The sequence below is a fragment of the Protopterus annectens genome, chromosome 10.part0 (genome assembly GCF_019279795.1).
Source record: "Protopterus annectens isolate FY-2018-M chromosome 10.part0, PAN1.0, whole genome shotgun sequence".
NCBI lineage: Eukaryota > Metazoa > Chordata > Ceratodontiformes > Protopteridae > Protopterus > Protopterus annectens.
The window spans coordinates 1,594,615,211-1,594,633,601 of NC_056744.1; the positions used below are offsets into that span (position 1 = coordinate 1,594,615,211).

An 18,391-nucleotide genomic window follows, 5' to 3' on the forward strand; every position below is an offset into this window, starting at 1 on the left:
TCTGTTGGTTCTGTGTGTGAGGCATGGCCTGCACAGCTCAACAATTTGCTGTAGGAGGTCTCTGTCCACTCTATAGCGCTCCACTATCACCAGCTCATGTAACCCCTGGTAGGTGACCCTGGGCCTGTACACTCTTCTCCGTCTACTCACTGTGGGTTGTCCAGCAGCATTTGCATAGTCACCACCCTCAGCATGTTGCATATGTCTCCTTATAACAGCTATGGCAGCCCCTAGCATTTTTGGTCTGAGTGAAGCTTTTTCAGTTTTCACTTCTAATAGCTTACTCCTCTGTTGCAGTGTCTCTTGAGAGAAACATACTGCACTGTTCTTTGCAGAGTTTTAAGGGCTGGGCTACTGTTCTGCCTGTGTAATTGCCTGCTTCTGATTGTTTTCACCTGCTAGCTCTGCCAGTATTCCCTGCTAGCTTCCTACTATTTCTTCTGCTTCCTTTTTCCTTTCTGTTTCCTCAGGGGGGAGCGATGAGCATACAAGCGCAAACACGCTCACAGCGGCTAACACGCGCGCACACATGCTTAGACGGACTAGAATCTGCTTATTCGGGTTAAACCGCGCGCACACCAGCGCAAACAAGCTTACAGGTCTTTAAACAGGCACCTACATGCTTACTCCAGCTTAAACGCACGGATTCACACTTTCACGCACGCACTCTATCTTACTCACGCATCCAGGCGCGCACACGTGTGCATGCACACCCAGCAAGAAACTTTGGTGTTATCCATAGTGTACACCTTCCATTTCTTGGCTTTCCCATGCCTACTTGTTGACACTCCTCTTTCCATGATGTGTCACTGACATCTTTCACATGCCACTGTGCTCCAATGAGCTTCATTTCTTTCATACATACCCCCTGTGATGTCACCTATCTCCTACTCTGTTACTCCTCCTTATCCTACTTCTACACTCCAGGGAATGTGCTCATTTGCTATGTTACAGTGCAATTCACTATCCTACCACTCATTTACATAGGATTACCTACTAATGCTTAGTTACATGTCTTACACTCAGCTTCCCCCCTTAGCAACCCCTACTCGGTGGCCATGTTGGTTTCAGCCTGCTATTCCCTTACATTGTAAATTCATGCTATTTTTCTGTTTTTTATAGCGCAGCACATTTTGCGCTGCTCTGCATTTAAACATCGCTGAAAAAAAAAAACATTTTTATTTCATTTTTGCATCGGGGTACGTTGCCAGTGGCCACATATTTGGCCATTGGCATTCTGCGTGGAACATATGCAACCTTTATTTGGAGCTGACAAGGCTCCATTGTGTTATTTGCAGAACGGTACTCAGTTGTCAACTGAGTACATTTCTGCAGATAACACGGCTCTTACACGGGCAGGTTTCTGCTTCCTGCATCGCTAAATTACGTCATTTGTATGCCTTTCGGCTGCAGGTGAGGTAATTAGCATATCCACGCCCTGTCCATGTAAAAGCCGCTTTAGGTGCTCTCTTACACGCAAATACAGGCTGTTCCTGGATCGCTATGGCTGCATGGAGTCTTACAGTACTCTTAGACTCCGTGCAAGCCATCGTGAATCCTGCCCTATGTCTTTCTGCTCTGTATCACCATCTGTCTCTTAGGAGTACTAGCTGGCTGCCTGTCTCATTGTGGACTGACTGTTATTTTCTGTTTCCTATTATATAATTTTCTAAGTTTTTCTCACTGTCCACATCTCGCTCATTAAGTATCCCAAGTTATCTCCTCCTACACTTTTCTCTGCAGTTCTTTTTATACACAGAAACAAAGATTTCCCAATTCTGAGCTACATTCTGCTACATGCTGGAGATATTTATTTGTTACTGATGGCTATTCTAACATTTTTTGATCATGTCATGTCCATCACACCTATATATCCTACTCTAACAATTACTGAATGACTGACTGTCAAATAAAATAACATCAACACAAGAACCCGACTTGTTAAACACAATAGGACACAAACTGACAGTTATTTGCTATTATTACTAGGAAAAAAAATAACATACAGGTCAACATTATAACCTCGTTCTGTAATGACTGATATACCAAAGACTATTCTAATGGCACTGGGTGACTATATGGGACTATACTGTAGTTAAAACATGGGGTACGTGGTGGCGTTGTTGCCTCACAGCAAGAGGTTCTCCCGTTCAATTCTCTGCTTGGGTTGGGAGTGCCTTCTGTGTGGAGTCTGCATGTCCTCCCTGCGGTTGAGTGGGCGTTCGAAAGACATGCGTTGAATGGGCATGCCTTCGTTGAAGGTAGGGCGTCGGGCTGGCAAATGGACACCATAAAAAAAAAAAACAGCTGCCAATCATTAGCGGATCAGAGTTCCGCTGTGGCGACCCCTAACCGGGAAAAGCCGAAAGACAAACAACTGTAGTTAAAACATGAGTATAGTAAAGTACTTTATGTTGATATCAAATATTTTGGACTGCTTCTCACAATAGAAGTTTGACATTTTCTCACAACCCATCCCCCAGTATAACAGCTGCGGAGACTGTTAAACCTCAGAGAAAGTGATGTTTTCATTCAAGTAGTGTCACATTCAGACAAGTCTTGACCAAGCAGGCCTCAATATATCAGCCATTTGTAGATTAATGGATTACTCTGTGCCTCCATGCACAGTACTAAATCTACAGGGATCTTAACTTTTACATCAGCGAGTCTCTATTGGCTCGAGTCACTTTTGTAAACCCCACAGTTAATCAACTGTAGCATTATTGTGAAGTGTGAGATTGCTGAGCTGTTGGGGTGTGTGGATATTTTCACATTAGTCCCAAGTTTCAGAAGCTTTACAGTTGACATGACAAGATGATGGGTTATAGGTGTAGATACCCTCGCTCACTTGAGGATGCAAGAGGCTTGTCTCCTGAAATGAAATACTTTTAATATATGTTGTTGTTTTTTCTTTCAAGACTCCAAATCAGGAATCAACAAGTTATGAATGAACTTAAAACCATAGATCTGGACCTGTACATTTTTTAAGACTCTAGAAATCCGGTCAATGAATCTGAGGAAATATTCTGACCAACTAACAGGGAAGTGGATAGAGGAGCTAAGTTAGTATCGTTCCCCTAAATATCAGTGAAGTCTTCATCTACATTCTTCAGTAGAGATTGCAGGGAAAGCCATGAAGGTGGAGGTTGATGGAAGTTTGATCAGATGGAGAGGGAAGTGAATGAATGGAAGGCAGAGAAAAAGGGTGGTAGTGTTTATAGGGAGAGATGTAAATAGCACTGCGGCACAGTTATTACTTCTGGGACCTGCCATCTGAATGTATAAATGTCAGATGTAATGGTGGGTATGGAGAATGGAACAAACCTTTTAGCAAATAATCAAATTCAAGATTGAGACAGAATAGATTCCTAAGTGCCAGCATAGATAAGATAGAATGAAAACATTCATTCAGCAGACAAAGCAATCAGATAAGAAAAGAAAAGCTGGGCTACAAAGCAAAAAGAAATGACTCAAGGAACAGATCCGAAAATGCAAATCTAGAAAACACTTATGAGACCTCAGTTTGAAAACTGTGACCATTTTGGGAGCCCTTATAGAGAAAGATACACTAATTTAATAGTGAATGTTGCTAAAAGGGCTACAAAGATGGTTAGAAAACGGTGGGGAGTGGGATTTGAGGAAAGATATAATATGCTGAGCCTCTACTTTTTAGAAAATGGGACAGAAGGAGGGCATATGTGATATGGGTACGGAAAACAATGACGGAATCATGAAGGAATTAAAAGGAGACAGAACGACAAAGCAGTAGCGAGAAGACACACACACTTCAAATAGGAGTGTTGCTTAGGTGGGATAAAGTACTAATTCCTAGAATGAGCTCCAAGAAAGGATGGTTCAGAGAGGATACTCACAATTATTCAAGAAGGCATTGCACATCTCATATGGAGCAGAGAGAGAAATAGAAGGAGAGAAGGACAGCTGCTGAGTGCTAGATGACACAACTCAACAGACCAGATGACTCGGATATCATTTTTATGCTGGCAGGGATTATGTAATTCTGTAAACATGTGTGGTTCATTGTCACTTCACAGATAATCTCATATTTTATTTAAGTAAAACAATATGGATGCTTTCATGACAACTCTTCACTCAGCAAACCATAGATATGGAGCATTTGCACCTATGTAGCTTAACTCACTTTGTTGGTTTTATTTTTTTCCTGTGCTACTGAACAATTTTATTTCTTAGTTCATTACTGATTCTGCTACACAACATTCTGGTGTGAATTGCTAATAAAAAAAAAAATGTCTTCAGAATTAATATTAACCATTGCCACAATGAATATTGATTATGCTGCCAGATACAAATGTTAATGCACCGATTATTTTTTCTGTCAATACATAGTATTGTATGCTGACCCCAAATTAATTACAATAACTCATTTTATTTACATGAATATAATGCTTCTGATGTCCTTTTCATTCTTTCTCAACCCATGGGTTTAGAGCCGACCCTCTGATCTGACTCGGCCATATGTTCTAGACTTCTGATCCAGCTGTTGAGCTCCTCCCTCTACCCATAATGCAATATTCCATCCCCAGTACCTCAGATCTCGTTTGCTTCCATTGTGAACAGACACAGGTTCCTCTCTCGAGCTTTCAAAGTGATATTTTGTTAGTTTAGTAGATTTTTTTTTTGTTTTCTTAAAAGATGTTTCTTTTCATAGTTGTCTTAACTTTAGTAAGCTCCCTCTTAGTTTTTGACAAGCCATTAGGAGTTTCTCATTTCTTTTCCTGTTCATACTATTCAGTATAGTATCTCTCCAAACTATTGCTCTTATTTGTCTCTGATATTTACCCTTTTTAGTGAATAGGGTATTTTTTTCTACCATTGTTGATAGTTACACTCTTTACTATTTTCCTTTTCTTTTTCTTTCCAAAAGAAAACACTTTTTTATCTTTATCTTAATAATTTGTTGTATTTAACCATGTTGGATAAGCTGATTGGTTTTAAAAAATGCACTTTTTGTAGGCCCAAGATCCCTAATTTGGATGCTCACAAGGAGTGCATGCACTGCCTTGGTGCTGGGCACTTGAACACTGCATGTGCAGTTTGCTCTACTTTTAATCCAAAGACCTTTGCAGATAGGTGAAACAAACTTATTTTGAAAGGTCTCCTACCAGCTACTTCTTTTCTTGGGGCTCAAACCCCCTCCAAATCTAGCAAGTCAGTTCCCTTGGAGTATAATAAACACTCTCCATGAAGTTCCCAGAGCCTCCAGCAAAAACAAGAAAAATTTAGGATCCGACGTTGGTTGATCTGAAAATCCAATGCTTTGATCCGAAGGTTTTGGCTCCTATTGTTATCTCAGCATCTCCTACAACAACACCTTCAGATCCTTAGTCCTCATATCTAAAATCTAGTACATCTCACACGAGTTGTACTCCAGATTTCCATATTAAACCCATATTGCCTACCCTGACTGCTCAGTTGTTTCAGACTGCAAAGGAACAGGCCCCTCATTCACAACTTCTTCTAGGTCCTGCAGAAGTTTATCAGAAGCAGATGTAGATAGGATGATTTGGAAATTTCTCATAGCTCAAATCCAGATGGTGGTATTACCAGTTCCATCCCCTGTTGGATCCGTGTGTATGCCTATGACATCCAGGACCATTCTATCTCCTTCTCTGATCTGTCCAGTGTTTCAGTATTCAAGGATCCAAAATCCCCGAGAGGACTGGTGTTGGATCCGAGGAAAGCTTCTTCTTCAACTCCGACTATATCCTTGACTAGTTCTGCTCTGAAATCCTCGGATCAGAATGATTGCTGGAACTGAAGTGTCAGTCAGGTCTGAGGGTATAGGTTCTGCACTGATTTTGTTAGATCCATCTCTTCCCCTCAGAGCCTTGGCCCTGTACAGTTTGGATCTGGTTCCATCCTTGAGGTGTGGATCCAAGAGTCGTCAAAACCTACTTTTGTCAGGAGTTTTGGCTCCAAGAGGGCGAGTTGAAGTTTCTCCAGCTCCATCGGCTTTCAAGGTGATGGAAAGGGCTTTTTTTCTCCCCAGAGAACTGCCCTCTTACTTTTTCAATCCTATCCCTTTTCTTTCATCAGTCCGAGTTCTGAGTTGATCATACCTACTCCACAGGGACAGCCAGTTCCAGTAAGTGTCCAACCAGTTCCAGTAGAGGAACTTCCCCTCTCTTTTGACACATCATCTGAATATCCCACAGAGGAGGTGCATCAGAAGAGAACATTCAAAAGGAGACACATTGACTTCTCAATGGTGTCACTCACGGAGAATACTGATTTTGATGACTAAGAAGGGTTCCCCAGATCACCACTAGATGACATTTCCTTTGGAGATATTTTAGAAATCCGAAAACAAAAAGGTGGCTGGTTTTCTGTTGCAAAGGAGTCCCAGTTGATGCTGTGGTGGTGGCAGCAACCACCAAGAAAGAGCTAGCAGAACAGAGCTCCTCTTTCAATCCACCAAAAGTCTAGAGCATTGGACAGATTTAGAAAGCGAGTCTTTGTCTCTGCAGCCTTTGCCCTGTGGAACTACCTGGCACACTGTACTAGAGATTTGACCAAAGAGCTGTCAAATACTCGTGTCAGATTCCATGTTTGTAGAGGATTTCAAAAGAACATCCTTGCAACTGGTCACTCTCTATCCTTATCAAATGCTTCAATGCGGTTGATCTCTCTCACAGCCAAAGATACTTCATGAGCAGCTGGTTCAAGCATTGCCATAAGGAGACATGCCTGGATGGGGCTGTGTGACTTTGCAGAGCCTTTTGAGACTTCCTTTCGATGGCACTTCCTTGTTTGGCCATCAGTAAAAGAGACGCTTACTCGTAGTGAACAAGATAGAAATATGCTGTCTGCTGTGGGAATCAAGTTTTCTTCCTCTCAACGAACCTTCTCTAGAAGTCAGAAACAGAAAGATGTGGTTCTGAAAATCTCAGGGGGCCTTTCCAAAATCCACGTGGTGATAATTCTTCCAGAGGCAGAGGAGGAAATTCTAAGGGAAGACATCACCCTAAAGGATGTGAAGGCCTGCAGTATCAGTGTTTCAGAGATTCTTTTCCAGACAGACCCCTTCAGTGATCCTGAAGTGTTACCCAACTATCCAACTCTGGAGACAGTTGGGGGATGATTGTCCTTGCACTCAGATGCCTGAGCAAATATAACACAAGATTTGTGAATGCTAAGAATAATATCCAGCAATTTGTACATACCATTTTCCCACCCCCTTCCTACAAAAGAAAGAAGCTTCCTGACATTCCACCCAGTCAAAGGAAGGCAGCAGGACAAGAAATCCAAAAGCTGCTAGCAGGAGTCATCCAAAAAATCCCTCCAGACCAAAAACAGGATTCAGAACTTATTCATGCTTCTTTTTAGTGGCAAAGAAAACGGGACCTCTGACCCATTTTGGATCTAAGCAGTTTGAATCAGTATGTGAAAAAATCAAATTTCTGAATGTTCATGGTACAGTCCATACCCTTTCTTCACAAGGACAATTGGATGTGCTTGATAGATCTTCAAAAATCTATCATATCAAAATAGATGCTCCAGAAGACCCTTATTCTTTTAGATGGGAGGAAGTAATTTCCAATTCATAGCCTTGCTCTTTGGACTCACCACAGCCTCCAGGGTGTTTACCAAATGTATGGTAGTGGTGGCAGCACACTTGAGACTAAAAGAATTCCGAGTGTTTCCTTATCTAGATGACTGGCTCCTCGCCATTATCTCCAGGCATCTCCTTCTGCATTCCAGGGACTGTTCGCTCCAGATTTGCAAGGCATTGGGTATAACAATAAACTATGCCAAATCAAATGTAACACCAGTCCAGAGCCTGGAGTTCCTCGGTACACTTCTGAATACGACAACACAGGTAGCACCTCCTTATCGTATTTCCACTATCAGAAGTCAGGTTCATCTTCTTTCCCATCCATCTCCTTCAGCAAGATCAGTGCTTCAAGCACTAGGATCCATGGCAGCAGCCATTGTATTACTTCGTTTGGCGTTTTTCTTTGTGTGTTCTCCAGTAGACTGTAGTTGTGCAGTGGTCTATTCTGCATCAACCCATATCTTGTCTAGTCAAGCTTACTGCAGTTTGCAAACTGCACAGCCACTGGTGAATCCAATCAGACGATATTCATCTAGGCCGACTTTTTATTCTGCGTCCCCCAGTGGCCACAGTGTCCAATGTACGCTTCTCAACTGGGGTGGGGGGCATTTATTGGGAAGAATGGTCCAAGGCATGTGGTCTGCCCTAGAATCAATTTGTATGTCAGTGTTCTAGAGATGAGAGCAGTCCTACTTGTGTTGCAGACATTTCAAGATACTCTCTGTCTAGGGACTACTGCAGTTCAGACCGACAACATGTTTGTAGTCTGGTACATCAGCAAACAAGGAGGAACTTGTTCTTATCCCCTCTGTGGAGAGGCCATGAGAGTGAGGGAATGGGCGATCTCATCAGACTGCTTTTTAATTGAGAAGCACAATCGGGGGAAAAGTAATGTACTAGCGAACAAACTAAGCACATCAGTCTTGATGCCTCACAAGTGGTCACTATCTGTGGCAGAAATGATCTTTCATTGTTGGGGGCCAACCTTGCTGTGGCCTCATTGCCTCCTCTCACAACTACACATGCAGCAGGTGCTTTGCTCTTATTCTCTCTCAGGGGAAGTCACCAAGAGTTGCTGTAGTCCATGCTCGGGTCTCCTTTATGCTTATCCTTCTCTCCCGTTGATTCCCAAATTTGTGCAGAGAGCAAGTCGACTGAAAAGCTCGGTAATCCTCATTGCCCCTTTCTGGCTCCAGCAAGTATGGTTTCTCTTCCTACGGTCTCATGATTATTATCCTCCATGGATACTGGCGGCAGCTCTGGGATCTCCTTTCTCATCCAATGGGAATCCAACATCCTGACATACAGGCCCTCAAACTAACCACATAGTTTCTCCACTTGCAGTAATGGTTAGACAACCTAGGCTGTCTTCTTCTGTATGTGACATTATTTTGGCTTCTCAAAAATAATCTGTCAAAAAGTATACAATAGCAAGTGGAAAAGGTTCTCCATTTGGCTTTGATTAATGATCTTGACCCTTTCTATACTTCAGTTTCTGAGATTTTTCAATTTTAGCAACTCTTTTTAAAGAAGGAGCAAGTTTCTTTACAGTTAAACTTCAACTGGCAGCCATTTTTAATTTTCACATAGGGGACAGAAATTGTTTACTGGTTTTGTCCAAATTATGCAAGCCTTTTCTGAAAGGTATTTTTCTTCTAAGACCTCTGATAAAGAATCCTTCCCCACCTTGGGATCTGACAGTTGTGCTACAAGGTCTGACTCAGAAGCCTCTTGAACCTTCAGCTAAAACTGATTTAAAATTCCTTTCATGGAAAACAGTATTCTTAGTAGCCATAACTTCTGCAAAGAGAATATCTGAACTCCAGACTCTTTCTTCAAAGACACTTTACATTATTTTTCATAAAGCTTGGGTTACCTTATGGGTAAATCCTTATTTATTACCTAAAGTGGCTTCTGAAAATAACATTAACCAATCCATTCACTTACCAGTCTTCTTTCCAGTTTTTTTAGAATAAAGGAGAGTATATGCTGCATCTCCTTGATATACACAGACTGTTACATTTTTATCTTCACAGAACAAAACAAATTAGAAAATCAGGTCAACTCATCTATTTTTCACCAAAAAGGCTGGGTTGTCCATTCTCTAAAGTCACTCTAGCCAAATGGATTCCAGACTGTATTTCTTGGATTTATTCTTAGTAAGGCATAACCTTCCCTAAACCTCCCAAGGTTCTTTCAGCCAGATCCATGGCTGCTTCATCTGCTCTTTGGTCAAGAACATCTTTTGATATTTGTGCTGCAGCTACATGCTCATACCTTTGTTACTCATTACAAATTGTGTATTATCTCTAGAAACAGAGCCGCCTTTGGTTTGGCAGTACCCTGGAATAGCCTTACATGGGGGCCACCCAAGGTTAACATAGCAGGGACTCTGTCCTGTGGGTTGAGGAAGAATGAAAAGGACAAGATCAGATTTAAAAGTTATGTGCTCACCATAACTAGGCATCCATCCCCGTCCATCTTTTCTGGACAGACCTGTAGGGCTGTATTTGGAATCTACAGGTCTGGGTTTGAGCCCTTCCTTCTTCTGTCAGCTATACCTGTCTCTGTTTAGCTATAAAGTTACATGGCAACAATGATGATCTGATGGGGATGGAATAGTGCAATATGGGTAGAGGGAGGAGCTCAAGGGCTGGATCCAAAGTCTGGAATATTCAGCCGAGTAGGATAGGACCATAGGTTGAGGAAGAATGAAAATGGACAACACAGATGCCTAGTTATAATGAGTGTATAACTTAAATGCTCTTGTTTTCTACTCTCCTTATCCTCCAGTTTTACTGTTTTAGCTCTCTCTTTCACATTAAACAAAAATGCATCAGTACAGTTAATGTTAAAATAGAGAGGAGGAAAGCAAACAGAACAAATGTACTGTAAACAGGCATCTCATAAAGGACTGTGGTAATTTATATCTTGCACTTCTTTATGGGTACATTATGCGTTTTAACTGTTTTTGTAATTTTGTGTTTCAGATCTGATCTGGTTCAGTGTTCTCCTCCAGATGAGCCTGTATGTTCTGCTGACGAGTTATGGCTTCATTACTGCAGTAATGGGTAAGGTATTTGTCTGTGCTATTTCACTTTATAGAATCGTAAGTTTATTGCTATTTATAGACATACAAGTGAGGAAAATTTATTATTTATTTTTATTTATTGCATTTGTTAACTGGGAAAGTCCACTGGGCCTATAAAGAGCCCATTTTCAGTGGAGGCCTGGGGAGAAACGCTCCACATTATTTACATACATAGAACAAAGTGTTACGTGCAGTACATTCACATTTCAAGACAATTAATAGCAGAAACTGTGATAATAGTTACAATCGGGTATGAATGTGGCAGTAAAATATGAAAAGTATTTAAAAAAACACATGAGAATAAATATAGCTATAGAATCCTTAGCAGAGGAGGGTTGACTTCAGGGTAGAAAGGAGGTGACAGCAGGGCTATAGGAAGAAGAGTCAAGTTAATGAGACAGCAAGACGTAATTATGGTTGAGAGAAGGAGAGGAGATGTTTGTAAGTGAATGATTAAAGTTGAGACTCCAGCAAGAGAAGTCAGGAGTTGGGATTATTTGTTGGGGTAGCGGAGCATAGCCAGTGAGAGGAGAGATGTAGTTTGAGGGAGTTTATAAAGGAGGCAGGATTGCTGATAGTCCTGAGTAAAGGAGGGAGACAGTATGAGAATACATTTGGCCGGCTGTGAGCTTGGGTTTCTTGACAGACGGTAGCATTTTGTTTACAGACCTGAGGTGGTGATTAGGATGGTACATGATCAGTATGGAGGAGAGAGAAGAGCAGGTTTCAAGTAGATTATCTTGTGGGCTGTGGTTAGTTGTAGATAAGTGAGATGGTGAGGGGATTCTAGCCATTTTAGTTGATGCAGAGAGGAGCAGTGGTGGGTAGAAAAGTTTGCATTTGTAACAAGTTTAGTGACTTTGTTGTAGCAAGAGTCGAGTTTAGTTTTTAAGGAGGATTGTAGATTGGTGAGGATGGGAGCACCATATAGCAGAGTTAGAAGCAGGAAGGATAATGCCAGGGCCTTTTTAGCAGACAGGCTAAGAAAACAGTTGTGCCTATAAAGGGGACCTAGCTTCTGATGGGTTTTTTGATGTTTTTGTAGATGTGAAGGTCAAAAGTTAATTTGTCATCAATGATGGCACCTAGCAATTTGGTGCTGGGGGCAACTTCGATGATAGTGTTGTTTTGGGAATGAGCAGTGAGTAGTGACTTGTCAACAGGACTAGACTTTGTAGGGGTGAATATTAAGAGCTTTGTTTTATTGAGGTTAAGGGTGAGATGGTTCTGAGACTGCAGAGCTGCTTGTCACCAGGTGCGGGATTAGCCCAGCAGGAAGAGACAGGAGTGCCGAAAAGAATTAGGCAGGTACAACACTGGGATGCCTGTTAGCAGATAAGATGGTCTGATTCTCTGAGAGAGAGCAATCTTTATAGGGGAGAAATACTGCTAGAGGGAAGACTACACTTCCAAAAATAAGGACTTTAGTACAAGTTAAATTGGGAGAAAGGATGGATTTATTCCCAATAAAGTACTTAAAACTTAAGTACGCAGTACGCTTTAAATATGGCTTGTGTTATGCGCCATCTAGTTGTGTAAGAGGGGAAAAACTGCAATAACTTAAGCTAAAGGCATAAAAAAATAAAGCAAATGCTACAGGGAATGAGGACATCCTCAGGGTCTATCTGCAAGTGTGCAAGCCCCTACTATTAACAAAATCTGAACTAATAGAACAGCTAAAGCCGTCAGCTATCACCTACACTGGGAGAGTAATGAGAAGCTTGTCTTTTGTCAACAGGCAGTGGGTTTTCAGGTGAATATTGCAGGAACTGTAGTCCAAATAGTAACTAGGATGTGGTAGAGTTGGGAAAGGCTCATGAAGGAATGAGGTTTGTTCAAGCTGTGAAACAAAAAGAGAAGAGAAGAAATGATAAAGCTAAATGAAGAAAATGCCGGACAACTAGCTGCACAGTAGGTTTGGGGATTGGGCAAGGTAGTTAACAGAGGAAGCGGGAAAGTGAAGGAAGAGTTAATAGGAAGTAGTCCCAGAAAAATCCACACAGACTAAAGTATGTCAGATAACACCACAGAAGGATAAATGTATAGCAAAGGTCATAGATCTTCTAAACCATATACAATGTGGAACTGAAACGTGTCTGTCCTTTAATTGTGTATGGTTTAGAAGATCTGTGAACTTTACTATACATTTATCCTCCTGTGGTGTGATCTGACATACTGTGGTCTGTGTGGATTTATTTGTATTTACTGACTGGAGGTTCCCCATCTCTTCACATTTCTAAAGTAGTACCAGAAGGTTACGCTACTTTACTGGACTATATAAAGTAGGGAAGAATAGAGTTGGAAGCCATACAGTAGGCACTAAGGTTGCACTACTTAAAAGGACTTCAAAAAGGGAAGGAAAAAATAAAGCTGGAAAGTTGCAGTGGGGCCAGAGGAGCAGAGTGAGGGTAGGAACTAGAAATGGTGCCTATAGGGCAGTGTTTAAAGAATAGTGGTGTGGAGAGAGGTTAAGGAGACGTGCAGGTAAAGGGGAGGTAGAGGCACTAGGCAGTAAGGGAGAGCAAAACTGTACTATTTAACACAACAGCAGAGCAACAGAATTAGAACAGTAACTGTAAGCTTATATTCAACAGTGAAGTTCACATATGACAGATATATCCCATGCATTGCCCGTACTAACGGGAAACAGACAAATAAAAGAACTGCTTCAGTAGGCTTTAATGAGCTATTAACACATTAACAGGCAGATGGACACAACAAATGTGCTTTTCTGCAGGTCTGTACAGTAGAGCAGACTTCGTGCTACAGTAGTTGTAGGAGGTACAGTTTAGTCTAAAGAAAATTAGCTCAGATACACCACAGAATGTATAACATGCATGACTTCAACTAGATAGCATCTAAGTGGCGGTATTTACAACAGTAAGGGCAGTGTCTGTCACAAGTGTATTAACCACATTAAAATGCTGGTATAAGCGGAAATAAATCAGTAAACCAACAAAATACACTTACTGGCAGACACACTATGCGGAGGTCTGAGGGAGACGTGTGGGCAAGAGAAAAAATGGATTTAAAAATGGTGCCGCAAGTGCGGGCTCCTAGATATAGATTCTAGTTGGGTAAGAGGGGGGAGACACAGCACGTGTTGTGGGAGGAGGGGGAGCATCCAGTTAACCATAGGAGTGTATCCTGCCCAGCAGGAAGAGGCAGGAGTTCCGGAAAATAATCAGGCAGGTACAACACTACGTTGCCTGTTAGCAGGTAAGCTGGTCTGAATTTGTCAGAGAGAGCAATCTTTATAGAGGAGAAATACTGCTAGAGGTTCATAGGTAGGTTCAAGGCTATTGGCCCTAGGGCCTATATAAGTCTAGCCAAACGGTACCCTGGTTTTTGCCACCCAAGAAAATTATTTTCCTGTGCCCCTGTCAAACAGAGCCACAGAAGTGATCCCCTGGGTGAATTTCCTATCTCCCATCCAATCATCAAGATTTTTCTTGAAGACTACTAATGAGGAGCTTTGTTTGCTATAGATAGGTAGTTTGTTCCAGAGTATGGGAAATCTCTGGGACAGGAATCTATCCCTCCAGCATGTTCTGTTTATTGTGGTGACAAGGTTTATGTCCCTAGAGTATGTAGCTCTGAGGGAGACTATGCTTCCCAAATGATAAGGGCTTTTGTACAAGTTAAATCGAGAGAAAGGAGGATGGATTTATTCACGATAAATTAAACATAAGTAAGCAGTATGCTTTAAATAAGGCTTGTGTTATGCTGCCATGGTGTAAGAGGTGAACCACGGCAATAATTTAAGCTAAAGGCATAAAAAGATAAAGTAAACGCTATGGGGGAATGGGGACATCCTCAAGGTCTATCCGCAAGTATGCAAGCCCCTACTATTAAAAACATCTGAACTAATAGAACAACTAAAGCTGTAGGCTATCACCTACACTGGGAATGAGTTTTCAGGTGAATATTGCAGGAACCTCAGTCCAAACAGGTAACTAGGATGTGGTAGAGTTGGGAAAGGCAGCCCTTGAAGGAATGGAGGCATTCACTTTTATAGTAATTCTCATAGATATGAAAGTATTTCACCATATTCAAGGTGGAAAGAATCTTCCTCACTAACAGTTCTGCTTAAGCCATATGTACTGCCCCTTCACAATGTTCCACTGGGTGCTGGCTGTGGAAATCAAGGTAGTTATTTTGGAAGGTGCTGTTTCTATGGAAGGTGGATTTGAAGGTCTTGGACTGGGGATCCAGGCTACCTCAAATGCCAGCACCTCAAGGACTTCTTCCAGGAAAGGCAGTACCAGAGGATCTAGTCTCCAGAGTCATGGGAGCTGTAATTGCAAGGAGAAGAAACCCTGTACCCACCCATCTTTAAACACGGACTCCACCCCAAAGCTCAGACACCAGAGGGCATCACCCCAAGATTTCCCCTGCCCATCTCTTTAGACGCCACCAGCATCAAAGACATCCTAGTTAAAAACTGGGCACTCATAGCGGAGAACCCAGTGCTAGCTCTAATCCTTGGAAACCAGCCAAAATTCTGCTACAAAAAGAGCGTGTCCCTCAAAGCCACTTTCAAGTCAGAAAAGAGGCTGCAGGCACACACCCTCAATGCACCCCCAGGCGTGCACCAATGCAGGATATGCCGCTGGTGCGATTTTCATTCAAACCCCCATGGTATGTCTCACCACCCCACAGGTGTTTATTCACATAAAAGGCCATTTAAACTGTGAGACCCTCAGTGTGGCTTACGTTACAGTATGCTCTCAATGGGAAGCATACTACATTGGAAAAACAACAAGACTACTTAGGATCTAGATAAAAGAACATGTGGGAGCCATCAGGAAGCCAGACCCTTGCATCGCACTAGCCAGGCATAGTAGGACCTGCTCCCAGTTCTCTGGATTCCAGTTTGCAGCAACTGAAAAAGTCACAGATCCCCTAGGGATTACCAACCCCCTTTGGAACACAAACATGGCAGATACTATTACGAGCAGACATGCCCCCGGACTAAATGAAAACCTGAGCATTTCCAGTGTCCATAAATGGATTAGGTAACTACTTAACCCATCATCCACTCGCCACACCAGTTGAACAGTAATGAAAGCTCTCAAAAATGTGATTTAAATGAATAAAAGACTGACCAAAACACAAAGAATAACCTAATGTCTATGTTCCTTTGAAAGTAGCAAACTTTTCTTAAGTTTTTAAATAGTTTTTTTTTACTTTTGCGCTAGTGCCATTATGATATATATAAAACCCCAGCTCTACAGTTGTATAACATTGAGAAAGGGAGGTACAGCTGCCTTAGGCAACCATTTTTTTTTCTCTAACATGAGCGAGCACATGATTTCCAGTACAAGAACACATGGGATAACCAGTTAAAACTGCAAGTTCAAAAAGTAGTTGGATAATCTTCGTATTGCTCACTTAACCGAGTACAGTGAGATCATATTCTAGTCTAGTGTTCACTCTACCTAATACAGAGAGAAGATCTGAGAATGCCAACCCACTTAGTTTCTTCCTTCCTCTCTCCTTGCACTTTACTAACAAAGTAAATGCACTTTATTCATCTGCTTTTACTGTATTTGTGTTTTCTCCTACTTTATTTTGCGTTTGCCTTTAAAAGTACTTAATTTTATTTATTCTGCTGCATTTATTACTGCGTGGTAGTAGCCTGATTAAATTGTAACTGCTATTCTAAGTCTTTTGGTTTAAGCACTTGGGCTTCATACCGATTGTTTTACATTAAGAAGGTTTGTGGTCTGCACTGTTGTGGCAGGACAGCTAGCTTACATCCTTCTAAGCTGGGAATTGCTGATTGAAGGCTCAATGTCTGCTATTCTAAAAGTGTATTAGTTCTGGTTTAAGCACTTGGGCTTCAAGCCAGTTATTCTACATTAAGAAGGTTTGTGGTCTGCACTCTTGTGGGAGGAGAGGCTGGATTTTGCCCTTCTGAACTGGGAATTTCTGGTCACAGGTTTATTGTGCCTGCTTATTTGAACTGTTTCTTTCTGAAATTGGTGTGCCTTGTTGCTGTAGCATAGACCAGATTCAGGCCTGCTGAATCTAGCTTTGTTTGTATAACTGGGCACTGATCCAGGCCGTCTTTTTTTGGAGAAGGTTCCCCTGCACCCTAGTGGCAGGAGTGTGCAGTTAGAGCTTGTCTGATTGAAGACTGCTGGAACAGGGCTCAGTTTTGAGTTTTTTTCTGGTTAATTGGGTAACTTGTTTAAATCAGTTTGTATAACAAAAAAATGCACTTTATTCATCTGCTTTTACTGTATTTGTGTTTCTTCCTACTTTATTACTAGGGGCATTGCCTACAACTCTGATCTGAGATATATATATAACAGTAAGCATCCTTTTCTGTGCATTTAAAGTGTTTTTTTTTATTGTATCTGCTTTATTTTCTGAAAAAAAAGTATACTTGTTTCCCGCCTTTCTAAGCTAGTATAGTCCAGTTTTCAGGTTAGTGCTGAATTTCAGGGCTGTGTTACAAATCTCTGTGTTTGTCCATACCTTACTTGGATAGAAGGAAGTTTCTCTGTTCACCTGTGAGAGAAGGGAGCTTTGAGCAGCCTATCTGTCCCTGGAGGAGTGGTTTCAGCCCAGAAATTAGTAGTTTATTGGCCATTTTGGGCTAATTTCTCTCTCTTACATTTCCCTGCTATAAATACCACATTTGTCCGGTTTTGCACACTGGGCAGCACCGGTTAGCTAGGGTATAACTATTCCCGGCTCCACCAAGTCCTCTCTTCAATTTTTCCCGTGGAACTAGACAAACTTTCAACTTAAGTACTCAAGCCATTCTTTTCTCAGCCCGGCACTTGCTCAAAACTCATAGCAAACACTTATAAACCCTAGCACTAAACCCCCCTGTACTGTACAGAAGGACAAGGCTCTCTATTCAGCCTTACCAGCCATTCAGTAAAACCATTCACTGTACCTATCCAGGCATGTCCAAAGGGCAGTTTCAGGTGTACTTTCCAGTCCAACTGGTGAATCTGGACATTTTGAGGCAATGTTACAACTGCCTCATGGACACAGACAACCCTCTTCTCCTACCACCAAACACTATTACATGCGAGAGATGCAATTATACAGCCAAACTGGAGACTAAGCTCTCTCAACCCAAGACTGGATCAGACAGTCAAGAGGAGAAGGGAAATACTTGCATCACACCACCAGTCTCACATAGACCCATTAAAGCAGCACTGGCAAAAAACACACATAAAACACGAAAACATACTCGGAGGCTCTAAATAAAAATCTGCAAAAGCAACAGAGACCTCCAAAGCAGACATCCAAGCAACCTTCACCCCCCCCCAACACAAACCATGAAACACATACTTCACAAAACCAGTGTGTAGGTGACTTTATAGTCAGGCACACTGACGTCCTACTCACTAGGCTGAATAAGGAGAAGGTTACTGTTAGCTGCCTGTCGGGTGCCAGGATCCACCACATAACACAAGCACTCAGGTCACTCCATAACAAGTACAAATACGACTCTGTCATTGTCCATGTTGGTGTGAATGACTTGAGCTGTACCTCCCTGGACTACATGAAAACAGACATGGAAGAGCTCTCTGAACACGTAGCCCAGGCCGGTATGACCCTGACCCTGAGTAGCATCCTGCCCTCACCAAGAATGATACCACGATATAAAGAAAAAAATGATCAATTTCAACAATTGGCTAAATTTCTGGTGTCATTCAAAGGGGATCCAGTGTCTGTCC

The 18,391-nt window shown here is 41.8% G+C and overlaps 1 protein-coding gene across 1 annotated transcript in view; it reads left to right on the forward strand.

Annotated features, from left to right (window-relative positions):
* Window positions 1–18,391, forward strand: part of LOC122813770 (CD276 antigen-like) — a 730,017-nt gene that overhangs the window by 47,141 nt on the left and 664,485 nt on the right. The window contains exon 2 of the mRNA XM_044086264.1: window positions 10,585–10,665. Coding sequence (XP_043942199.1) covers window positions 10,614–10,665 — 52 coding nt within the window. The 5' untranslated portion in view covers window positions 10,585–10,613. The remainder of the gene's footprint in view (window positions 1–10,584; window positions 10,666–18,391) is intronic.